Source organism: Columba livia, chromosome 10 (genome assembly GCF_036013475.1).
Source record: "Columba livia isolate bColLiv1 breed racing homer chromosome 10, bColLiv1.pat.W.v2, whole genome shotgun sequence".
NCBI classification, from domain to species: domain Eukaryota; kingdom Metazoa; phylum Chordata; class Aves; order Columbiformes; family Columbidae; genus Columba; species Columba livia.
This window is the reverse complement of record NC_088611.1, coordinates 7,424,170-7,450,998: the sequence shown is the minus strand read 5'-3', so window position 1 is coordinate 7,450,998 and position 26,829 is coordinate 7,424,170. Positions and strand designations below refer to the sequence as shown.

At 43.7% G+C, this 26,829-nt stretch overlaps 1 protein-coding gene across 3 annotated transcripts in view; it reads right to left on the bottom strand.

Annotated features, from left to right (window-relative positions):
• The window catches only part of LOC106145940 (high mobility group protein HMGI-C-like), a 70,570-nt gene that overhangs the window by 7,228 nt on the left and 36,513 nt on the right, over positions 1-26,829 (bottom strand). The window contains exons 1-4 of one of the 3 annotated variants that reach the window (XM_021301009.2): positions 10,054-10,197; positions 4,283-4,494; positions 3,636-3,722; positions 3,128-3,175 (exon numbers count right to left, since the gene is read on the bottom strand). In XM_021301009.2, the coding sequence (XP_021156684.1) occupies positions 3,128-3,175; positions 3,636-3,722; positions 4,283-4,372 (225 nt within the window). In that variant the 5' untranslated portion in view covers positions 4,373-4,494; positions 10,054-10,197. Of the gene's footprint in view, positions 1-3,127; positions 3,176-3,635; positions 3,723-3,840; positions 4,009-4,282; positions 4,495-10,053; positions 10,198-26,829 lie in introns of those variants that run through there. The other 2 variants (XM_065075261.1, XM_065075260.1) reach the window with 2 other exon arrangements.

The following is a 26,829-nucleotide window of genomic DNA, read 5'->3' as shown; positions in this document are numbered from 1 at the left end:
GGGGCAGGGAGAGGTTCTCTCTCGGCAGCTGTGCCAGGCACACAGAACAGCTACAAAGCTGAAGCCATCTCCTCTGCCACTGTTACTGTCAGTTTAACCACAAGACAGCCCTACCAGCAGGTGTTCTATAAACTGCCCCTTGCTCTGAACCCCCCTCTCAGACTTTTCCTGCATAGGATTCTCAGCTTTATATAGTACACACTTCACCTTTTCTTGGCTTTCCTGAACCCTACAAAAACAGTGTTTCACAGCCAAGGTTTCTGTGTTGCAGTCAGACTGCATCACAGCAACAGCAGAAGCTGGGAGCAAGTCTATTGCTCCCACAGAATTTCACTACCTGCTCCTTCCCTTACCTGGCAGGGAGCAGAAAGGCACTGTAGCACTCCCAAGGGTTAAACCTGCCTATTTCAGATTAGATTAAGAACGTATAAACTAGTGCCGGAAACTGCCTGCCAGCTCCTCTGGAGTCCTTCGGCCTCTGCAGTTGCACCTACCCACTGCAGTTCATGGCTGCGCAGACAGGACACATCTGTTTGTAACACTGTCCAGGACAGTGTGGCGGCTTAGCCTCCTTCCCCCTCTTCTCAATCTCTGACACCCCTCACACACACAGCCAGGTCAAAGTGCACCTGCTGATGAACATCCCTCTTACCCCATCTCAAATTCAGCAATATCCAGCCTGCTTCAAAGCTGCCTGCAAAGCCCTGCCTTTCTCTGCCCCCAAGGAAGGACTGTCACAGAGCTCAGATGGTCTGCCAGCCCTCCTGCAACCATCTGGGTGCCAGTCCCTGACCCTGCTTCGCCAGCTGAGAGCACAACCTGTGATGTTGCTCTGATCTCAGTGCTTCTTTCTAGCACAAGTACTCCTCTCCCGGCTACTGCTTTCTAAACTGGGTTGTAACTTGAGAATAACTTTAAACAACCATCTTCTGAGCTCCCTGAAACTTCCATCTGTTTGCCTCTGGGGTCTGTCTGATCTGTTGCGATACGACTTGTAACTTCCAGAGCTCAAACAGCCTCAGCCACATCTAGAGAGCACGCTGTCACCACCCAGCCCTTCCACGGAGGAGACAGAAACTCTCTCATCCAGGATAAATCCTCAGAGTAGGGAGAAACCTCCAACCATGAGCCTTCAGGGAACACCTATACTATCTCTCACTTCGTTTGTATAAAGTAATCTTCGATTCATGTTATCAGGGGAGTCAGGTGTACGTTTTCTGGAGGTACGGGTCCCTCCCTGTCCCCAGCCTTAGTTTCAGGCTGATGCTGCATCTCACACTCAGTGCTATCACCCTGGCATTTTCAGTCCAGCTCAGCAACACTGAGCTCTGTTTTCAGATAACAATGCTCCCTTCTCACAGTCCCTTTTGTCCTGGACACTCTGCCTGAACAGGACTGCGCTCCTCACCTGGTTCAGGGAGCAACCCATGTATCCCTATTTATAGGGTCTTCGGGCAGGAAAACATCTTCCCCACAGAATCTGAGCTCCTCCTGACCCCCTCTGCCCTTGAAAGGGAATCAAGACCTAGGACTGGCTGTGCGTCCTTAACCCTTTCTGATATCTCTCCAACACATATAGCTCTAGTATATATCTCTGAGCTATACATGTTCAAGTCATTTCTCTTGCTTGATTGCATCTATTTCACAAAAGAGCATCTACTTTCCTAATTTGCTGCTGCTTTGTATTTGTTTCCCTCATCCCATTTCTTCCTCTTTCAAAAAACCAAACACAACTTCATTTTTTTTTCTTTTTTCTGCTTTACAGTCCTGAGATGTTTCTTTTTCCCTGAATTGTACTTCAGGCTTTTCACAGCAACCTGGCCATGACACCCTACCACTACTGAAAGGGAGAACACTGTTCTTTATTGTGTCCTTCTACGTCCTCCTGCTTCACTTTGAGATTTGTCAGCCCATGGATGGCACCAGCAGAACTCACTGGGTAAGATTTTTGGTCTCTGATTGCTTTAAGCTCTGGTAACATACCAGATTTCCTTACACAGCATATGTAAAAATGTAATACAAATGGGCTTAGAAAAAAGCAATGAGCTTTTAACAAAAGCTATGTGCTGAACTAGACTGTGACCTTCTCATCTGGATTTCAAAGAAGAAACAGCAACTGGTTTATGGGGTAGACCTCTTGTCTAGGAGATTCAGTTCTGCACTGGATTGGCAGACAGATTCCATCCATCACTATCCAAGAAATACTTGTATGCCAAGGTCACTGCCATGTCAGACAAGTCTCCTTATCTCTCCCACATCCTGGTACCTCCTCCCTGGTGAAGATTTCCTTCCAAGCCTCCTGTGAAGCCCTCAAAAACTGCTCTATCCCTCTGTTTCTGCTGCACCAAACAGTCTCTTTCCATCCTAAGTGCTCCTGCGGCACCACAGCTGTAGACCAAACCTATGGATTCCTGCAGCAAGTGCACAGCTTCAGTTTGGTCTAGAATTTTTTGTGGTAACAAATACTTATCAAATAATGGCTTGTGGCCATTATTTTTTAATCACTCCTAATGATAGATAACATGCCATTAATTGCTCACAAGACTGAATATCTTTATTGATTAAAAGCTTTCATAGTTTGGTTTTGTTTTGGGTGGGTTTTTTTTGTTGTTGCTTTTGTTTTGTTTGTTTGTTTTTCACACCTGAAATGTTTTATCTTCTAAAAACTGATTCTACTAATCCTTTGTCTACTGCATAGAAAAGCCTCCTGCTGGCAGGATACAAAGTTTTATCATTCACTAAATTTCTCTTTTTGCTTAAGTTTCTTCTTTTGTGACCAACTGACACACTAAGCAATAATTTCAGTATTTCAAGACTCCTAGGAAAACAAACCCCCTGCCCGAGAAAGAATGTAATCTCTGGTCTGACATTCCAAGCCTGGGAAGTGCTGCGGAAGACTGATATCTCTTGAATGAAGCACAGCAGTTCTCCTGGGCCCTTAGAGTTCTTCAGGGGCTGAATCTTAGGGGAGACGGGAAAGGCAGTCAGAGCTTCCCCAATGTGTTGGATTTCCAGGCCACCTACGCTGAAAGAATGCCATTGCAGACAGAGAGCCTGAGAAGATCAAACACAACTGAAAATTCCCCAGGATCTGTGACAGGAGAAGAGGACTAAACACTGTACTCACCCACTTGCGGGGCCTCCCTCTTGGCCTTTTTCCAACAGAAGTTTCTACCTTTATTGCAAACAAATGGAAAAAAAACCCACAATATTTTCAGCTCTTGTAGTTCCTGGGGACTGTGACTAATACATTGAACTTGGCCAAGGTGACCTCTGTATAAAGTTCTTGAGAAACAAGTAGCAGAAAAGGTGAAAGCTGAGGACAGAAGACGGTTAAGGAGGAAATGCCTGCCGAGCTATGCTAGTTGTTATTTATTGGCAATGGTGGAAGAGAAACACTAGAAAGAAGCTGCTGAACCAGCAGTGGCAGCACAAGAAGGCTTGGAGGTGAGGACTAGGACCACAATAACTGGTTTGTTCAACAGTGGCAGTTGAAGCTGAGCCAAATTAGAAGCAGTTTTCACTGTCTATCTTCAAGCTAAGAGAAACCTCCCTGCTTGTCCCTTTAGCAATGCTTCAAGAAAGGACAGCCAGCTTCTCTCCCCTATAAGAGAATATAAGCCATTTACTCTTACCATTTGCCCAGATACAGTTGTCACTTTCTTGCTTCCTTTTGGCCTTCCTCGTGGTTTCTTCACTGGCAATGGTCCCACAACCTCCTCCTGGGATAAAAGGAGGAAATAATTTAAGCAGGATGATCCCTGGAACAACTTACAGCTTCTCATTCTAACCTGTCTTAGACTGTCTTACACCAATAATAGCACCCAGACCAATAAATACCTGGTTGTCTCTGCTTTTCCAGCTGTGAAGTGCATTCAAAGATGGCCAGCAATGCCCCTACCCCTTTATCTTTTAGGCTGGGGGAACAAATAAGCTCCCAGGACTCTGCCCATAGTGTCTGGAATGGGGAGGGAATGGCCTTGGCCATCTGTGCTTTTCCTAACTACTGGTACAGAAACAGGGTGGTGCCACCTGAAAGTCTCCAGACTAGAACAGGGATCTGGCGTGTCCTGGCCTGACCAGTATGGCCTGCCACATTACAGTCACCTCTGACGCCAGTGGCTGAGATGCCCCAGGGTGCACATGCTAATGCTTTTCTGAAAAGCAATAATATTTATCACAGAACACTTCAGCTTTCCTTGCTCTTTGTTAGCGAGCAACTTCCTGGGGCTGCCTGCAAATCCTACCAGGCTAATGCACCATCAGGATGACGTGCCCTCACCTGTGGCTGCTTCTTTGGCCTTCCCCTCTTTCTCTTCAAGTCCTTGGTCAGTGTAGATGACCCAGGGTTCACTGGCCTCTCGTTGCTCATGTTGGCACTTTCCACAGTTTCCAGATGATAATCCAACAGGTTATTTTTCCATGGACTGGGAAAGAAAACTTATATCTTCTTTTTGTCCCAGTCTTGTTACCAATTCTTCTCTACCTTCAAGGCTGAAATGAGATAGAATCAGGTGTGACAGCTTGCTGGTTTTTTTAATCAGCTAGAAAAGCTTGGGACACAACAGACCTTTAGAAGCACAACCATGTTTTATAAACTTTAATGAACCATTCTCTTACATGGCCCACTCCTCAGCTTTGAGGCTTTTGGCCAAAGGAACTGATGGCCCCAGGTGCCAGAGTACATTGGTACCAGCATCTACCTTTCTGCCCTTATTGGCCAGTTTCATCTGAACTGACAATGTCTTCAACTCTCTGAACTCCCCTCTTTGTAGACTTCCTTTGTCTGAGGAGGAAGGAGGTCAGAGACAAAGTGGTGGTGAGTTATAAATGCCCCATTCAAGGGTAAAGGTTCAGTTGGAGCTCCTCTATCATCAGATACCAAAGCTAACCCTGTGACTCAAATCCACATCAGGAGAGCCTTACATCAGGATGCTTGGGAGAGCAAGTATCAGGGTACAAACTCTTTAAGAAGTGAATTTGGCTCTGGAGCTGCACCTCAAGAGTTTGTTCCTCACCACTGACCAGATAGACACTGTCCAGAGAGATGGCCTGACCCATTTCAGAGCACTTAGCCCCTGGTCCTGCAAGAGGCTGCTATTTCCTACAGGACAAAAGAAGTCACCACACTGTTTTGACAATACAGCTTCTGCCTATGGGTCACAGTAATTTGAAAGCACTGATTCCGTGCCTCTTGGAACTCAGGTCCTAATGTCAATATGTGGAAAAGAGTTCAGGAGGAACTCTAAACACATAAACATGCCCTTGAAAAGTATCATATGTGCACGTTTTCCCATGGTAGTGCTGAAGCATAAGGAACAGGATGAATTTTGGGGTATGGCAGCTATTGTCAATGATGTAGTTATATCCGGGTAAGACTGTGCTTATAGGAACACAGAATTAAGTATTTTCATTTTCCAATCTCAGGTTGTACTATCTGCTTGAACACCTCAGGCTGGACATGCAGAATCTGAAAATATCACTGGCAGATACAGCAAGGAAACTTCCAGCCTTCACTCCATATTCTAACAAAATGTATGCAGTGACAACAGACACTGAAGCCATTGCTCTTATTGACACAACCTCTCCCATGAGTTCACTGTAACTGAAACCTGCATTAAATCCAAATTTGGCACATTATTCAAGTGGGAGCAACCACAGTGTACAGAATTCATCTTTCCCCAGATGCAAAGAAAGTCAGTTCTTGCACAACGATTATTTTCTAAATCTTGCAAGACTGATACACTCTACAATGTCTTTCACAGACATTTCACAGCTTTCTGCAGACAGGACTGCAGATAAACCTGCAGACACTACCAGGAGAGAAGAGAGGGCAGTGTCTTTGTAAATCTCTCTTCCAACTTCCCATCAACCACCAAAGGCACACGCTTCTTGAAGCCTGGTATGAAAAGAAAAATACACAAGCAAAGCTATACAAGCATCAGTCCTTAGGGCTTTTGTAAGCTTTACATGACTCTATGTAAGATGCATACAAAGCAAAACCACCCACTGCAATTCAACTTCAAATTTCTCAACAATAGCTTTCCTTTTATGTATATAAAAACCCAAACCAATATTGACTGCCATTGTACGCCAAAAAATGAGTATGCTTTCCAGGGTCACTGCACTCGCTGCTGGGAGTGGAACCAGCAGGACTGAATTCCACTCCTGCACGCTGTCCACAAGGGCACAAGGCCTAAAGAACCTACCCAAATGTTCGTTTGCCTTAGACAACCTTTATGTCAGTCATACACAGAACTTTGCAAAATATGCAGATATGTGAATACACATTTCAGCATTCAGACCTTTATGTTGCAGAGACATCACCCAAAGCAAAGCACCTCATGTCACAAAAGTATTCCCAGGCACCTGGGAGAGGACAAGGGATTCTCAGTCTAACACTTTGTACCTGATTTAGGTGTTAAGTTGTACAAAGCCAGTTCTTCTACCATACCAAGTTCTCAGGAGAGAAAAGGTCCTCCTCGAGGCAATGTAGTTGTAGCCTAACACAGGGTATTGAATAGCGTTCTTGAGGGCCATTTCCATTTCCACAGACTACAGAGAAAGCCTGGGGCCATTTAATTTACCCACCCTGCTGACTTGGGCAGGTAAATTAAATGGCAGAACCCCTTCCCATTTGTTTCCTCAGGGAGGTTAAATTTTAGGTTATGTCCTTGGGAGAAATACAATATGACAGAGATGCTCGAGACATCATACTAAAACCCCCAAACTGTGTGCATGATTCACAGCAAATGCTGCCAGAAAATGATTGTCTAGCAGCAGTGCCCACATACAAAATACAAAGCTCACAAAGCCTTTTTCAAAGCATAATAGGAGTGTGATTATGAGAGACCCTTCATTATAGCCTTAACTCTGCCACTGTCTCTATAATAATAGGAAAAAATATCCACAAAGCTGTGAAAATATCCACAAAGCACAACTCCCACTTAGCAGCACAGGGCCATTGTTCTGCTGTTACATATGACAGAATAAACCCAGGGTAACTTCACCAACATCAATGTGGTCACTTCAGTCCCTCTAGTAAAAGAGGGAGGGAAGAATTTGGCCCAAGCACTGCATCAAGCGGAGGAGGATAAAGGATTTTGATAGTCAGAACATGTAAAGAAGGGGACTAAGGCCATGCAGAGAAAAACCTTTCAATTCCAATAACTGTAGCAATAATGGTCTGCACTCACATTATGAGAAATTACTTTCACCTTCCAAGAAATCAAACGCTCATGTCTTTTCAGATCTCACAGCAGATCAAGAAATACCACAGCTTGTTGCAGTTCCCCATGGACTGTTCTACCAAAAAAGCAGGATAGCCAAGCACTGGAGTATCTTCCTTGGGAAAGAGCAGCAGTAGTAACACACTGGCACATGAGCCTTTTCTGCCTGAATATATCTGTGAAATGAGGAACTTATGGGCTACTAAATCAAGCTTGTGGCAACAGCAGGTAACTGCCACAGTCTCATAAATCCCATCTGAAAACCATAAATAACAAGTGGTATTCCCTAACTACTTTGAGTGGCTAAGTCTAAGCCTTCTTTGGTCTCCTGCCTAAAAGCTGCCTACTTCCTTGCCTGTAGTTTTTTTAATGGGCAATTTATTGTCATTTTTTATTGCAGAGTACTTCAGCAGTAATATTTCTTTCTCCTCCATTTTTAAGCCCACTCTACCAGATATACACATTAATCTGAGATTTCCCCCATCTTGCCAGTGTGTTCCAGTTTCTTGGGAAGTGATCGTATCTCCTGATCATTTTGGTTGTATTTACACACTTTCCAATCTGAACTCAAGACTTCTGAATATGATAAGGATTCTTACTCTCGAAACTATTTTCAGCAAGGACAGCTTGACTAACTTATCTGAGAAGCATGGGTTAAGCAACAGTTCAGAGGGAAAAATTCAGTTCCTATGTAACGTTAATAGGATGAGCTCCCAAACTTATTCAACCAGCAAGCTATTCCACCACCTCCAGCATATCCTGACTGATAAAATATCCAGTTCAAAAGATAGAAACTATTTAAGCTTACAGAGAACAAAATAAATACAGGAACCATATGGGCTTCCATGCTTCACATCAGTGCTAGGAACCAGGTCAAGGCCTGACTAGGAACTTCCATTGCTCTATCTACAGAATTACACTTCTGACTTTGTTACAGATTTCTCTGTGTAACCCTAACGAAGGCCTGTCTACTAAGAAACAAACACCGCCAGAAGCCTTTTTTACATTAGACACATGCACAGATACATGGGTAAAGGGTTGTCAATTACTGAGTTTCAAGCAATGATGTGGACATGACCAGTCTGTTTCCTGTTTCCCAGATCCTGAGCACCCAGCTCAGCACAACATGAAGACAATGTAAGAGCGCTTTCTTGGATGAATCTATACTTGATGCAGCACCTAACGGCTTCTTCCTCCCTCCAGATACCCAAGCCAGTTACTACTCTGAGAGGCACCTTGCTTATCCTAATCCATAGCACAACTACTTACAGAACTGCTACCATGGCTCTGCTGTATCTAGCCTAAAATACACCCATGCCTTCCTCAGAAAAGTGAGGTTTTGCACCTGCCTGCGGAATGAGTCAGGCCATGTACACAGTCCTAGCTGCGCTGAGGTGCTATTCATTTCTGTACATGCAGGACTTGCCCTTAAGGTTGCCACACAGTTCCACAGTGAAGGGCTCAAACTCAATCCTGCCCTAGTGTCATCAGGTTCTCGCCCTGCCAAGGCCCCAGGCTTCCCATGGTCAGAGCAGGCAAAGCAGGGAGGGAGGTAACCATCCCAGGGAAGATGTGAGAACACTGCTGGATACCAAGACCAGAGAGGAAGAGAGATCTGGAATCTGCTCCTGACTCTGAGCTTGGGCAGGTCATCTAATTTTTCTGCGCTTCACATTTTCTCTAAGATTATGGAATAACACTGGAAGAATTAACACTTGCCCTCAATCTGGGGTGGAGTGACCGAGGATTAAATCATTCCTATTTGTGCAGTAACACCAAGAACCCCCAGCAGAAGAGAACATAGCAAGGCATTAAGAGACTGCACTAGCAGCCTCCTCTATGTTGTTGTGTTGGGGAGCAGAAAGGAGCGAAACAACTGAAGAAATACAGCCCAGGATGAGCCACATCCTGCTGAGCAGCAAAACACACCCTCATCCTCCTCCCACAAGAAGCTGAAGGCTCATGGGACCAGTTTGGCCCCAAAGCTGTAATCTGGAGCTCCCTGCACGGGGACCCTGGCCGACAGCAGTGTTTCTGTGTGAGCTGGGGCTACCCAGAGCTGCAGCAGGACGCTGAACCGCACAGCACTTCTCACTCACTCCCAGAGCAGAGCAGGGAGGGGACACAGGGCCCAGCTCACTGTCTTCCGTGCAAGGAAACTCACGGACCAAACTCAAGACCCGGAGTCTTAAGGCCACCTTAGACACCCTTCTTGCACTTCCCCAAAAAGTATCAAGCCAATCAGTGACAATGCCTCTGCACGCATTGTAGACCCCCCTGGCATTACACAGTAAGAGCCTGTTAAGAATCTCCCTCAGGGAACTTGCTCGAAGACAGAGAACTTTGCTTAAAACTTTTGTCCAGACACTTTCACCAACAAGCAATCTCCCCAGGCACCACAGAGTTAAATCAGTGGAGAAAAAACAACAGTATTTCCAGGGGAATAAAAAGAGAAATCTGCGGTTACTAAAAATTAAAAATCACAGTCATCTCTTATTTCAGATAGCATCAAGCCTCGCTCCTCTGTGCAATGACTATCGTGTTCAGCCCAGCTACTGACATCTGCAACACACTGTCCACCAGCGCAAAACCAGGGAACGTCCCTCTGCGGTTGCTGCTGAGGACAGGCGTTCCGGCACCTGAAACACAGACTTACAAAGCAGCAAGTTTTGTCCCTTAACCTACTTCCAAACAGTCTCTCTCAGTTACCGAGATGCAATTTATTAGTCCCTGTGCATTAATAAACCCCAGCGTCTTAGAGATGAGCTCTGCATATGTATTTCAAACACAGGAGTGCAAATGCATAGGAAAGGAATAAGGTTACCTGGTGAGAAGTTGGGCAGAAGTTGGCCCCAGCAGAGCTGGCAATGAAGGCAGGACGGAAAGACAGAGGTCTCCAGCAGCTGGAGGGAAGCAGCTACCCCAGGTCTCTGCACACATTCATTTCAGGAGCTTTACAATGAGCTGAACGCTATTTATTACGCTCCCAGTTAGTGATTTGGAAAGCAGCATGAGCGCTGCCAGCGATCTCCTTCTGATGGCAGCCCTGAGCAGTGACAACAAGTGAAACCCAGTTCACCTCAAGCCATCTGGAATCTCACTCTAAACTGGCAACAACCAAAAACAAGAAAAATCCCCAACCAGACCACTCACGCCAGGCAGCTTGTACCGCTGCCCTGCTGACTGAAAATGGGGCCAGCTTCCAAATGTGAAATGAATGACCTGAATAAAGGGAATAGATAATTTCACGGACTTCCCTCTTTACTAATGCCACAAAGAATCATGCTGACCTTATTTTATAAAAGAAAAATCAACACAAAACAAAAATCCCCAAATGGGTAGCCCAAGGAAGGTTTGTGATGACACAGTGGTTGTTAATCTGAGTGTAAAATGTGCTTGGGGCATCTGCCATAAGCCACAAATAACAATGGGAAGCTGACTTCAGTTGATCATAAACATTTTTAGAAAGGAGTTGTTGCATGGCTCTAAGTTAGGTATTCTATGTTAATTTTGTGAATATTAGAGCCAGTAAAAGTCCCCAGAAGTATTTTGTAAAGGAGAATGCAGTCTTTTCATGTGACTGAGTTCATGTATTTAACATGTGTATATTGCCATTTTTAGGCACATTGCCATTAGCATAACCAGTGAATTAAAATATCCCAACCTGTACCTGTGTAAAACCCATTACACTATTTTAGAGACAAAGTCTAAGACTCTTCTTTATGTCAAATAGGAAATTGCTTTCAGTGACAGTACAATTGAATAAATTGAAGACTACTTTGTTTGTTTGTTTTCTTCTTGTCTCTCCTCAGAGCCATCCATATTAAAGACTTGTAATCACTTGAGTTCCTTACTAGTTTCTGAAGTGTCAGTGACACACGTAAACCACTTACTGCAGCCTGGAAACTATTGGTCTTGACCTTATTAACACAGAAAAGATGATCTCCAGGTTAAAGATGTACGTGGGGGTCTGGAAAGGTGTTGAGTTCTAGGGGCTGCCATGTGCTTCCTCCGCGAGCTCAGGTAAGTCACCTTTTCTTTGTATTCATTTTCCCACATGTGAAGTGGGAATAACACACTGAACAGGTAACATCTTGCTTATTTAGACAATATTTTCTTTGGGAAGAGATCCACAGATCTTAGGCAAAGTGGTTAAAGACTATACTTGGAGCTCTAACCACTAATAAAACAAAACCAACACGTAATGTTAAGAAAAGCCTTTGATTACCCATGCAATGATGTCTAATCCAAAAATCAAAATAGCATATGGATTCAAGTATCTGAAAATTATTATCTATGAATCTAAAAGCTTAAATATATCTAGCTAATCCACAAAAAAATCCTCCTGCATACAGACTACTGTATCATGTGGAGCTACACAAATGTTTCTCATTTTTTAAATGAAAAATATATATATTTAAAAATATCATTAGAGAAAAGTTGCATGCATGCTGTACAAACATATTGTAATCACAATGACTGGGTGAGAACCTGAAGTGTTATGCTTTGTATGAAATGAAGAAATCTGCATTTAATGTTCCTGCTAAGGAATATTTGCAATATTAAACTGGATTCTACGGCACTAAAGCAGAGATGGTTGGCTGTCCACAAGTGCTAAAGAACATATTAATATTGTAGAAATTCAAATTTCAGTTAGGAAATGTCAGATATAAAATTGGCACATGGAGACCTATTTAATCCTTATTCAGCATATACTGCAGGATAGCGTCTTTAATTTCATATCCACACTCCATAATTTCATTAGAATTTAAGGCCAAGAGAAATTATTCAATCATTCTGTATATAAACGACTGTCATTTCACCATTATCCTTGGACTGATCCCTTCTATACTTGACTGAAGCATCAGCCCCAGAAAAATCATATGTTCTTGATTTAAACACATCATGTGATGAAGAATATACCACTACTCTCGGACACACGTTCCAGTGGTCAACCCCCATTAAAAAGGGTGCCTAATTTACAATTTGATTTGTGTGCTTTCAGATTGCAGGTGCTGGTTCTTATTGTACTTTTCTCTGATAAGCACCCAGTCTACCTATTCCCTACATCCCCTGCTCAGCACTTCTACACTGTTATCAAGTCCACTTACACTGTTCTTCTCAAATATTAAATAGACTGAGCTCCTAAAGTCTCACACTGTAAAGATTTCTTTTGTAAAAAAAAAAAAAACACAAACAAAACTGAAAACCAACAACACAAACAAAAAAACCCGACACATAACACATTTTGTGCCTCTCTCCTCATCTTCAAATATTAAAACCTTTAAGAAGAGGGGCACCAAAGCAGCATGCCCCACTTCAGTGGCTGCCTTGACCCCCATTAAACCAAAGGTAAAATTAATTCCTCTTTTCCACTCCTGTGGTTTAACAGTCAAGGACCATAGGAGCCCTTTTAGAACACAAAATGATTTTTTAACAGCTTTCCCAGTCCTTTCACAAGCTGTCCCTTCCGTCCAGTTACACATTGCTGCTTCTTTTTACCCTTTTGGCTACTTCTTCACTGCCATGAGCAACCCTTTTACAGAAGGTAAAATTATGTTTCCCCAGACTTTACAAGTGTGGTCCTTACCACACCATTTAACTGCTTTACAAACACAAATTAGCCAATGTGACCATTGCCATTCTAAGGTGTGATAGTAGTTGTGTATTTTGCAAGGCAGAGGAATTAAGATCGGTATCTTAGATATCAGTATCCAGGTAAGCAGTTGCCAGCTCTGGTCCCTGTTCCCTCTACCCCTGCATGCAGATTCCCAGGACTTCTCCCCCGGGGCAGCCTCCATGCCAAGAGGCGAGCTCTGCAGGCCAGAGATTGGAGCTGTTTCCAGTCTACATGAAAGCAGCAGAGCGCTGTGCTAAGCAGAGACCGGCGTGCTGGCAGCCAGGGGCGGACAGGACAGTGTCTGTCCTGCTTCTGTCCCCACAGCACCGCGGAGAAGCCACTGTGGAGGAGAAAAGTTTCTGACCAAGGGCTGAAGCCTGCTCACAACTGCACCTTCTGATAGAATTTCTCTTTTGGAGGTCTCATGAGCCTCTTTTGGAGGTCCCATGAGCTGGACCAAGCACAAAAACAGCAGCAGCCAAATCTAGAGGACAGGAGTCCTTCAAATTCCCTGTCCTTAGACTTTTTTCTTTTTTTTAAATCAAATTAGTTGGGTTTCCACTCTTGAGTGACTTAGTAAGATATTTATGTCCTGAGAGGGTTTTGTGTGTTTGCAGCAAGACTTGCCCTACGCAAGATAGTTACTAGTTTCCTTTAGGAAACATGCAGACTTTACCACAATGCAGTGCAAATCTCTGCCTGCATTCCTATTCCTTATCTTCACTCTTCCAGAAACCAGACTGGTCACTGTGGTATAGCGCGATATATGTAGGCTAACACCAACTGTATTCATTTGTGTATAATCCCTTTCTGTTAGACAGGTGTATATAAAGAGCTCCATTCACTGCTATCCCCTTCTTGTCAGAACCTCTCATGCACAAACCTGTATCTCATAAGTGGAATAAAAGCCAGTTTCATGGCAATTGTTCTATACATGCTTATTATTCAGACTGTATTAATGAATATTTTAACTGGAGATTAGGCTGAGGTGTGATTTCCACAAGATAAAGAAAAAGATTTGCCATGCTCTACTTTGTCATTGTAAGGGAAGTATGCCCCATAATATTATATTTCTCAATTCTTTCATATTATGCTCAACAGCAATTCAAATTCTCTAGATAATGCAGGGTTACAAAAATCTCACTTTGAGAAAGCTGTGGACTTGCTGGAAGGCCTCTAAAAGTCAGAGGCACAGAAAACATGGCCTGTGAGGAAAGACTGAGGAACTGGCTTGTTACACCTAGAGACAGGAGAACAGAAAGGACATGACAATGGCTTTCAAATAAATACTGTGGTGTCTAGGAAAGTAACAATGTGTGGAAAGGATAAAGAGTCGGTTTAAATGTGGAAGGGAAAAATTAGGCTGAACGTTAAGGAAAGTCTAATTACTTCATTAATTGTCAGGATAGCAAAACACTGAAATAAGCCATGAGTTTGTGGAGCCTCTGCTCACAAGGAAGCTAAAAATGGGTCAGAGACACGTACTAGGATGGCAATAAAGCTCTGCCTGGAAATGAAGAATGTTTGGCAACTTCTTAGGCTGCCTCCAAGCTCTTTTCTATGACATAAAGCTTCTAACTAGGTTGTGGTTAAGTTCAGGCAGAACTGAATCTATCAAAGGCCAGAATAGCTGACTCATAGGGACTAGAACTAATTTCTACTTGTTCTCCATGACTGCAAAGTCTCCTGAACCAGCTGGATGTTACCTTGGAGTCTGGAATCCATCTGGTCCTATAGCTACAAAGCTTGTGATTCACATGGGGGAATCTAAGAGGTATTTCACTATTTCAGGCCCAAATTGCTACCAATTCATTACCAGGGGTGGTAGAATTTGGCTCTTGCAATGAGAAAGATGAATCCTGGTAAAACAAGCCCATAAACACTGTCAATGGGTAAGAAGGCTGACCTTTTTCTACCTTTATAGCAGGAGACTGTTACTGTTCCTGACAATGTGCAGACGAGGAAGGCAAGACAACTGAGAATGAGAAGTGAAGAGGGAACAGCTTTGCTGCAGGCAAGGAAGGTGCAGATAGAATTAGAAAGAGCTCACACCTTGCTCAAGAAAGCCACATGGAGACATTGCGAACAATGCCCTGGAGATGGCCTTGAAGGACTTTTGTAACACAAAATGAACCTTCTACCAGCAGATAGCTGTGTATGAATGAGGACTAGATCCCAATGAGAAAGAAAGGCTGGATAATTCTCATCTGTGACCAGAGGCAACCAAGAGCATCAGCAGAGGGACCCATGGGGAGCAGTTGCTGTCACAGGACTGCCCCCTAAGAAGTAGTGCAGGAAGCCCATGGGAGGGGAGCACAGGTTGGCAGGTGTAGCAAGCAGCATCCCACATACTAGGGGATAAGTGTACATATGCAGAAAGATGTATGTGGCTGTGGGAGACAGCTCAGGCCTTCAACTATCCATCCAAAGGAGCAGCACAGCAGCACCACATTAAGATGGAGTGTTTAAAGGAAATGCAGCAGCTCCTCAGGAACAGATACTTGCAGCTTCCTAAAGACACTTTGCTGGCAAGAGGATTTTACTAGCATCCCAGTCAGAAGGTCTGAATTTCTGTAAGAGAGATGCAGCATAAAAAATACAAATCTGTCTCTTCCCATCTGAACAGGGCCATTCTGAAGACTGCAACACACATCGCAGGATGGCTCCTGTAGTGACTGTGTCCTTCTTCCAATGTTCCTGTAGAAAGTTGTCAGGTAGACCAAAGGCTGGTGTGTCCCAGCAAGAGAATCAGAGGTGTCCCCCAGATACTATGTCAAATAGATTCACGCTAAAGCAGCAAAAACGGCAGCTCACACTATGCTCCCTTCCCCAATTTTGCAATGTGTGCAGCTTCAAGATACTTGAATCCTTTTAATTCCTAAAAGACTGTAAGGAAAAGCAAAAGAGGGAAGCTCACATATACCTCTAAATACTACAGAATGATCACAGTACTGCCCTGTCATCACTGGCACAGGTATGAGAAAGCACAGCCCCAAGTCCCTGAACAGACAAAGCAAGTTGCGTTGTCCATGCCTGAGGCAACTTGCGACAGATTGTTTGCAGAAAGTTGCAGGGCACAGTATATTATCTGTATGTGTCCTGTTCTTACCCCTATATTTCACTATCCCTTGAGGAAAGACACGATGTTAACACATGACCGGACAAGAACACATTTTGCCTTACCTTTCTTGAAAGGCTATCAGGAGAGAGAAGGGAAGGAAAAATAATAATATTAGGAAAATATAAATGCCTGAAGTGTTGCTCCTGCTCCTTTACCAAGTCCAACCCAAATCCTGGGGAGAAATCAGGAATGTCACCATTAACTTCAAGGAGACACTCTTCTAAACCCTCCGTGAAAAGGATGACATTTTCTGTGTCACCACGGAGTGGCACTCTCCCCATACATTTCCCAGAGGTAAAGCTGCAGGTTTTTCTCCCCATTACCGAGATACCTATGAGCATAAATGCCACTGAGCAGGCAGGGTTTTCAGAAACCACCAGTAACTGAAACACATGCAACTTGGAACCAGTAGAGATAGTCAAACACCTGCTTTGACAAGCACAAATATTAGCTGTTGTTGAAGTTGTTAGAAATCAAACAGTGGGAAAAATTCTATTTTAAAATTGCTGCTAAATCTATTATTAGGATTTTTGTTGTTGTTTCCTGCCACGCTCTTCTCTGCACACTTCACTTACACTTCACTCCCTTGCACTTCAACATTCTGCTTCACCATTTTGAGGTCTCGGGTACTTCATGCCACTTCTGTTTCCCACAACTCTGGTAGCACCACTCTAAGCTCTGGAAAATCATTTATTCTCCATGGCTATCCCAGAGGAAAAGCCTCAAGGACTCTCAAGCAAACACACATCCACCAAAACACCTCATCTAGATGCACTTCACACATTGATTTATTCAAGGTGAGAACAATTGTGTGTTGACAGGAGCGTGGCAGAGAAACAGGACTAGGTAATGGGAGGTGATAGGGAAGTAGGAATGAGTTGGGTAAGAGCCATTCACACAGGTTTTCCTGATAAGTGTTGATTTTTCTCCCTAAGTGCTAAATGTCCAGGGGCAAACACAAGCCTTAATCTTTGTGACCTAAATATTGCCCACACCTTGCACAGAGATAAGGTATCAGAGCTGATGTCTGTAATGATGCACGTAAAAGAGAATTAGGCTACACGATGTGAAAAGTCTTGCTCAGTCTTCTAGATGATCTTTGGACAGAGCCCATGTGCTACAGCAGGTGAGGAGCTGGTCTGCTGATGATAAAATATCTGTCCACCTCAACGCTTTCCTCAGGTTCTTTAAGCCATAGATTGATTTTATAGGATTTGCAGATAGCAAGCGAGGTGTCATTAGCCTCCAGTAAGACAGACAACAGCTGAACACCTCCAGCCAGAACACTGCTCAGAAGTGTCCCTTGAGCACCGCTCCTTCCTCCCTCCACCTTCACACTATGAAAGGTCTTGTGACATGATGACAAGAGATGGCAAAGCTGAGTCTAAGTAATGGTGAAACATGGCAATAAAGCACGCAGTACCTTCAAAATACAAAGGGAAGAGAGATCCCCAAAAAGGGTCCTATCTGTTCCCAGCTATCTCTGATGAGTCTCCACCTTTGCAGCTGCCAGTTCAGATGAGCTAGGCTTGCTGCCAGTTACCCAAGCAGAAGAATCCCAGATGCCTACAGAGTTCAAAAGGATTATCACACATGTATGGCATAAATACCAGTGACAGCGATTCATCTGGGTGAGAAATCTCCCTCCACAGCCAAACCACTATTTAGAGGCTGGGCCAGAATAGTGAATCCCACAGGATTTGACCAAGGGGAACTTTGTCTTCCCTTTTCACGACAGAAACTCAGGTAGGAGAGCAGTATTTCTTAGGCAGGGCAATTCCATCGTACATGAGAAAAAAACAAAACAAAACAACAAGCAAAACACAACAACAACAAAAAACAACAACCACCGAAAAACCCACCACCAAACAGCCTAGAAAATAAGGGGTAAGAACATTCATGACAGTTCAGGCCAATGTTTTCTTTGGAAAATGCTTGTTCTTGCATGGGGAAGACAATAAACAGTCCCTATCCATGCCCTTCTGTCTTTGCCATACTTCCCAGGCATGTCTCCTTCCAAGCTGAAGATGATTTCTCATTCAATATAGTAGAAAAGCCATTATTGAAATTTTCCCATATCTAGTATACTCCTTGAGGATGAAGAAAACAGCACTACATGTTGTATTCAAGATGAGAGCACATGAGGCTTTCTTTAATTAAAAACCAAAACCAAACACACAAAAAACCAAAACACACACACCCCACCCAGAACAGTACAATAGTGTTTTCTGATTTGTTCTTTATTCCTTTAACTTCTAGCATTTCATTTGCCTTTCTGCTAAGCTTGACCCGATGCTTTCACAGAGCTAACTAACATAACACCAAGGTCTTGCTTCAGAGTGGTATGGTCAAAGCCCATAATTTCATATGCATGGCAACCACTGGTTTTCTCTGCATGCCTCATTTCACATTTATTCACATGAAATTTCATCCACCATTCTACTAGCCAGCCATTGATTCTTATATGGTTTTTCAACAATACTTCACTGTTGACTGTCATTTTTGCTGTTTGAATAACTTAATTTTATCAGGAAAGTTTGAAATCTCCCTGTTCTCCCCATTTTCAATGGTCATTCTTGAATATGATCAACATTACAGATTCCAGCACTGGCCCATGAAACTCCCCTGGCAACACCCTGCCATTGGGACAACTTTTTTCTCGTTTTCTCTTACCTTGTTTCCTATCTCTTTGCCAATTATTTATGCATCTCAGGATCTTTTCTCCTGGGCAATGCCTGCTCAGGTTCCCAATGAGGTATTTTGTAAAAGAACTTTGCCAAAAGTCCTACAGAAAGGTTTCACTCTTATCTATAACACATACTTTTCAAAGACAAACCTCTTGCCTTTACAGAAATCACACTGACTTTTGCAAAACTAATTGTATTTATCTCATTGTTAAATATATTTTTTTTCCATTATAGCTTTTACTATGATAGTTTACATACTGCAGACACCAGACCTACAAGCCTTCAGTTTCCTGGATCCTCCCAAAACCTTTATTTAAAGATTGATGTCACATCTACCCATCCTCCATGCTTCAGGTGCCAAGAAATTTTTAGGAGAAATGTTACACCCTGCCGTTGGTAATACACCTATTTCATCCTTGAGTTCCTCAGACCTCAGGTGAAACCTTCCAGTCCTGGCAATCTGTTAGCATTCCAGGCTGCTCAAATGCTGGATTCTGCATCCAAACCACACATCTGTTTTGCCAACATTTTTATGTTCTTTAACAGAGTAGGGGAGCAAGTAGATGCTATCAGCATCTTCACCAAGCAGCTGAGTGAAAAAGTTCAGAATGCAAGAAGGTCTAGTGAGAGATGGATATAAAGCACCATACACGTCGTTCTACACAAACCCCTCTCTCATCTCCTAGTAGGGGGGTGGACCTCATTACAGGTGTATCAATATCGCTCCACTCAAGAAGTGACAGTGAAACTACATGACATTTCCCCAGCACCAATCCATACCAAGGTCTCATGCTCCCACCATCACAGAGCAGTTGCAGCCTCAAAAGGGATAAATTTTCAAGTAGTTTAATTGTCCATCCATTTTGCCAAATAAAGCTTTTTATTAAGTGGGTGGTTTTCTTGGAACAGGCGATAACGCTCAGGTTAACCCTTCCAGCCTGATCAAAGTCACATCAGATAGCGGGGCCCTGGTGTCATTTTTGCCAACCACCACACTGAGGTGCTATGACAAACTGGCAAAGGGGCCACATTTGCAAAAAGAAAAGCTGACAGAGGTTGTGTTTGTGAAGCTTTCACATTATGAAGGGCTGAAAGAAGAGGTGTCGCTTCACAGTAGAAATGCAGATGGGAAGACTTCTGCTTGCATACCAAGACAGTTGGGGCAGAATTTGTGATGACAACACAACTTCACTTGCCTTCCTTATCCCTCTATCACCCCCAGATATAGCCACTATCAGTACAGCTACCACCATAGTCAAATGGCACAAAGACAGCTGGTTACTTTTAAGCAGACTTTTCATAAACAGGATGTGAAAGAAGGTGAAAAAAATAAGTAGTCTCACTGTGCCACGCTCCACTCCTGTGAGTGGGATTTCCTGCTGGTAGACAACAACAAAACAGCTGGCACTCCAGCTGTACCGACCCCTGGGAGCATAAAGCTGCTCGAGGTCCAGGTCTGTGTTTCACACCCTGGGAGTTCCAGGATGAGTCTCCTGGGTTGCACAGGGAACAAGCAGCAGGGGAAGGGGACACACCAACTGCAGGGCATCTGCAAAGGGATGCACAATAGGCATCACACTTCAAAACAGATGTTGCTTTTTCGTTGTGCCAATGAGTGCTGCAGATTTGGGTGCCAAAAGATGCTGCGATTAGAATATCTACAGCTTGACTGAAACCCCAAGTAAAACCTCCAGAGTGCATGAGGGTTGTTTTGGTTTGTTTTTTGTTTTTTTCATCTTGGATTGTTGTCTAGAAAACTTCTGGGGGCTTGAAAAGGAACAGACCTAAGAAGCTGCAATGTCACATAAGATAGTCCAGAGACCTGGGCCCAACAATTTACTCTGCCACCTGTCCACAGTATTCACACAGGCTGCTGGCTTTGCCCAGCAGCAGGTCTTCAACATTTGGTGTGATGCCACCCCTGAGAGAAGGGGATGTCTCCTCCTCTGGATACATTCAAAACCCACCTGGACACATTCCTGTGCAATCTGCTCTGGTGAACCTGCTTTAGCAGGTGGGTTGGACTGGATGATCTCCAGAGGTCCCTTCCAATCCCAACCACTCTGTGATTCTGCAGGAGGTCTCTGCATTCAGCTACTCTACTTCCATGTCCCTGTAAGCTTTCTCCATCTTCCATGCCTATCCTCATTCCCATTGTGTTTTCAGAATTCTTTGCAAATCTTTCCTTCCTTTTTTCACACCAGAGGCTCTGGGATTTCTTAATTTTCCCAAAGGACTCTATTGGCCTCATTTCTCCTCTCTGACACACACACTCCATATGTCCCCTCATTCCTTTGTGTAACCACACTTGGTTGTCTCTGTTTTTTCACCAGGGCTTTCATTTTCTCTTTACCATGGACTTTACACACCCTGCATTTCATTTTTTTTTCATCTCATTGCCAGGATCACAACTGTTTCTTCTGCTGAGAAGGTTAGGCTTCTTTTCCCTCTTCTGGTCTTAAACAAAATCAGTGACTTTCTATCCAGAAATCAGTCCTGTATTACAGCTAATCAGATGCAGCATCCACTGGTAACTTGTCACAGACAGACAATGCAGAGATAGGCATCTTCTTACTCTTTCACCTGGCTTCTTTAATGGCCAGATCAAAACCACTAACAATGTTACAGAAATGAACATATAGTATCTGGGCTCCCCAAGATGTACTCCTTAGCCAGGTGCTAAGTTTCTCAGGGATTTCAATGGCTTGGGGTTTGAGAAACACGCTTTGAAGTTTGACAGCAGCAGTGCCATTTCAATCAAAGTAGAATTCCAATTAGACAGATATAAAAGATGTTCATTGAGAAGAAAATGGAAGGGAACTAAAAATCACAATTCTGCAGGGGAAAAACAAAACAAAACAAAATCAATTATTTTGAAACATATCTCTGTTTTGAAATATTGTCTCAGCCAAAGCAGGAAACAGAGTCTTTGGTCTGTTATCCAGCTTTGGACCCTGCTATCCCAAGAAGAAAAGGGAGGCCAAGAGATGAAGCACAAGGACACATATAAGTTTGAAGTGCCCATGGATTGGTTGTGATACAGGGTTTAAATTAAGTAGTTCTGGTTTTGCAAAGTCTTGTGCAAGCAACAAGATCGAATAAAAGCAGCTTAGTTTTGTAGACTTTGCTGACTGTTTTGCAGACTGCTTGAAAGTTGAGGAAAGCAGGCAAATGTGTCCCTCAAAGCAATTTCTTTTTCTTATAATTATCTCCTGTTCCAAATGACCTTCTTCCGGGTTTACTAGGAAGCAAGTAGCATCTGGCTCTTTGAAATCGAGTTCATCCCTTACTCCTGCAGTATTTTCTAAACTAATCACCGCAGCCTGGAAAGCCTGATGCCTGGTGTTCTGCAGGCCACCAGGAGACAGGAATGCCTCACTTGAAGTAGTCCAGCCAGAGAGGTGGTTGAACAGGCAGGGGCAGAGTGGACCTCGCTGGCAGCAGGCACACATGTGGGAGCCCATCTAAAATTTCTAACTCCCTTCTAAAGGAAATCAGATGGAGATCATGCTTGGGATTCATTTGCAGAGGAACAATTGGCTTTTCTTATCTGGCCTTCCATTGCTGTAGCACACCTGTGACGTGATATCCTCCTCCTCATCTGTGTCTCATTCCAGATCCAAGACCTCCTCCCTCCCGCACAACACTGCACCATCCCACCTTCTCCTCCGGCTGCTCCTGCTTGTACCCAGAGAGCCACGGCTTGGGCTCTTGCTGCGGCTCCTCGTTACAGCTCTGAATTTTCCATTGCCCTCCACAGCCCTCATGGTTATTATACTCTCATCACCTGGGCAAGTGAACTCAATCTTCACTTTTCTGATTTTCTATTGTCTGTTTATTAGATGGACCCTTTGTGAACTCAGCAGTTCACACTTTCCTGTGGTGCCAAGTGTAAAATTAATATTGACTAAAAAATCTGGGCACTTCTTTCTGGCCAGAGAGGAGACATTTCGAATTAATGGGAATGTTACAGTGTTTCACACCCACTGTCATCTTTCTGAAACCTCCAACTCTTGCAGTTCATTTCTAATTGCAGGCATTAACTCTTAATGGGCCTTTTCTGTTCTGGGTGAGTGGCTGCCTCCCCCAGCCAGCCCTGTGCCCACATGTACTGGGCTGCTGAGCATGCCCAGGACTTACTGGGTCTCCTCACAGAGGTGGTGGCATCTCAAGCAGCTGCTTGGTTCTTCCAACTCCTTTACACAGCTGTCAGGCAGACAAAGCCACGGGCTCTTCCTCTTTAGAGATGTCCTGACAACCTAAGGCAGGTGAAGGGTGTTTGGCCAGGAGCTCTGCTGGCACCAGAAGAGCCATAGCCCAAGCACTACTATGTATGATGCTGCTGCTGAGATCCCAGGTTGAGCCAGCAGACACGTCTCAAGGAAGGAGGTCGTTGTGTCTCCATGGGTGCAATTCAGCTCCCAGGCTGAGAGGTGACTAGCAGTGACTGAGGGGACAACTACTGCCAACTGTGGTAGCTATTACTGGGAGGGGGTAAATGCCCTATTTGGTTTATAGCTGAGACCACAAACTTCTTTGCTAAATATCACCAAATAGCCCCTAAAGTATTAACTTCTGTTAGCTCAGAAATTACTGAGTGGAGAAAACCTCTATCACCTGAATACGGCTGCAACTCTTGGTGGGGACATCCATAACAAACCCTCCAGTTTGTGGCTCTGTCTGCAGACATTGCTCTGTCTCTGCAGAGAAGTACCAGTATTTTCTAACTGGCATCACTGACCCAGCGCCAATGCAGAGCTCAGGAGACAGGATTAGTTAGGTTAGGCATCTTGCTCTTGTACATTTTGACTGATGCAAAACCACAACTGCTGTAAAATGCCACCTCTGCTATGGCAGACACATCCACATGCAGAGCAAGACACTGAAGAGCTGAGTCTTCTGGTGGTCTTCCCTACAGCATGCACATGTGCCAATGTCAGATTTGTTTTAGAGCAACCCCTGGTCCATTCAGTCTTCAACAGGAGTGGAACAACTGCTGGGACAGCGTGTGCTGCTTGAGAAACAGGCGCTGTGTCCTGTACCTGCAAACAGCTGAGCACTGCAAAGCACGAGAGATGGCAGCCAGGTGAGAGGAGCAGTTGGGAAACTGAGGCAATGTATTAACCCACCAGAGAGGGAGAGCTTTCTCTCATTCAGCCTGACCTAGGATTTCAGAGGTGCTGGCAATCAGGTTTTTGTCCAGTGTATTTCCACAGGCAGTTACAGCTGAGTAATAGATTGGGGTTTTCTACTGGTGGATCAAAATCCTTCAAGGAGGTCAAGAAACACAGTCTGGGGAGGAAAAGAGCATTAGATAGATGCTGAACATGCAGCTATAATCTCAGGCAAAAGAAATCTCGTTCCTGCATTCCTTGCACACCCCAACCCTTTACAGACAAGAGCTCTTTGCCAGCCTCTTAAAACACACATATAAAGCAATTATACTGGCAAAACACCATTACCACCAGTACCTCTGTGCACTTCCACAGAAAGCAGAGGGGAGAGTTTAGACTTTATTATTGTCACTTCAAATAGTGTTGCCAACATGAAACATTTGAGAAACACTGAGCTAACAAACAACTGATTTTTTTTTTCCTTGTTTTCACCACTTTGATTAACTGTCCCAGCCCAGACCATACCTGCTAGAGAAGACTCCAGTTTCACTGCCTTTACTTTCAAAAGAAAGATAATGCCGAAGAAACTTTTGTTCTCTGATGAAACTGGACTGAACAAATGAAAGCAGCCAGATGTACAAGTCTCTCCTGGTCACATAAAGCACATTGTAGACTTTCAACTACATTATAAATGGAAAAGTGGTGCAGTGTTACTGCACGTATGAGAGAATCGAGACACAAAGAAGTACTAGTCGTATCATATGCCAGTGGACGACCAGGAACAGAGCTCCCACCTCCAGCCATGGCAGATAAAATAAAGAGTTCCCTTTTTTAAAAGGGAAGGACACATGGTCTCTAATGCTTCACCTGAGGATACTTAGAATAATTGGATCTGGACAGATTAAAGGCAAATGGCAGTTGCTCTGATGAATACACTATGCTATGTGGAGCTGCAAGAACTGCCAAAAGTACTTGATTTTCAGATTATACCAGCCGTAAAAAAATACGTATCACAGAATGCTGTCAGGAGAGGACAGTGAATGCTTTCCAAATGAAGTGTCAGATTATGGCAGCTCAGGCACTAACAAATCAGTGCACATGATAAGCAGGGTAATGTGTAATGAACCCCCTTGCCCAGCACAGCTGAGCTGCAGGTGTACAACTGGATCGCAAGCTCAGCCAGAAGAGTTTGCAGCAGCACAGATCCACATCAGATTCTGTCCTTCCCTTCCTACAAAGGTGGAACATTTCCAAGTGCATGACTGGCTCAGTTTTCCTCACACCACACACAACAGTCAAGACCAACAGTGGCAGGTTTTGAAATCCTCATCGTGCAGCTCACAGGAAGATATATAATAGCAAAGACATAGAGATAAAAGCCTTCAGGCGTTATGAAGAATTGCACTTTACTCAACCAAGAATTAAAAACCTTGTCCTTTGAGAAAGATAGCAGGTTTTTCTTTGTCTTGAAAGATCTCCAAAAAATTGAATGAAGTGCACTCCAAGCTCTCCATTTACTTAAGATAAATCAGCTCAAGGAGTAGATTCTTCTCTGTGTGGACCCATACAAGCTAACAAATCATATTAGCAAAATGGTGGAAGAGGAGGCGAGGACAGACTGGCAGCAGTTACCCTGAGCACAGCTTCGTGTGGTCCAAGCAAACCAGTCCTGCTGCACACCTGGCAGAGACCTTTCTTTTGCCCTTCATCCCAGTGCTTCAAAATGTAAGGAAAGTGAAGCTTTGAGAAGAAAGGTCTGGCCCTTGTTTAGAAAATCATAAATGGCAGTCACACAATAATGTGTGAGTAGTGCCCAGGAATACCAAGCGAAGCACATGAGTGGGTGACTGCAGGACCAGACTGAAACATGCAGTTTGTATTGAAATATAGCTTACAATACAATGATTTTCCCTCTTCAGATGAAACCAAAAAAGGTAAGGAGCATCATACCTGTGTATGGTATGACTATCAGTATTTAATAGTGTCAGCTGAGATTTGACATTGTTTCACCTGCTAATACTTGCCTCAGTCTTTTGCAAAATAGCCACAATGACAACTGTTAATGTGCTATTTGTATAATAAAAATGTAGAAAGTACATTTTACTTAGTGTTGTTTATGACTGTGATGAAGGTAAACTTCAATAACCATTCAGTAATGGTTAAGGCACGCTTGAGTTTAAAGTTGTAGATTACAATAACCTTTAAAAACAAATTGTTTGCCTTTGCATTGCTGCAGGGTTGAGTAAAGGCAGTTAAAGTACCTTAATTGTATTTCCACTCCCAGTGTGTTTTTAAATCATGCTTGGACTACAATTCCAAAGTTGCTATGGCTTCAGTTGGAAGGGTTTAGTCTGAACTGCAAAAAGGGGAAAAAAACCCTACCAAAAAAAAACCCCCAAACATATCAGGAAAACACGGGTGTTTCTGGAAATGAAATCTCAGTTTGGGTATGTCTGACATGCAGCAATGATGCAGTGCAAAGACAAACGAGTTAACATCCACAATGCACAACAAAGGATAGAATATCTCAGTTTTACCCAAAAAGCTATGCCAAAGCCTCCTACATCTGAGTAGTCCAAAAATATTTCACCTTGGAAATCCTGTTTCCAGTTCTAAATGGCTCTTTGTTAGTTCATGGACTTCTGCACTACTACGTGCAGTGTTGATGCCCCTCACTATGTGCTCTCTCACACATTTTCCCCTCCAAATCACCTACCAGCCAAAACTAAAACCCAAACATTGCAGGAAGGGAGAAGGAGAGACAGAGCAAAGTGCTCCTGTGAGTCACCATGGAGTTCTTGACACAGCCAGCTTGTGTCACATCTGTTGAGTGCAGCCCCCAGTGACTCATTACAAAGTTTTGGTGTGTTAATTCTGAGGGCAGAAGTTAATCTGGATTCTACTGGCTGGAGGTAGATGCAGCATTTTTTGTTCCTTAAATGGGAGTGGTTGCTTCAAGCACCAGGGCACTGTATTAGCAAGCCCATTTCTCACCATGGCTTTGATAAGAGGTATGGGAGTGCAGTGCTCACTCTCAATTTGTGGGACGTGATTTGAA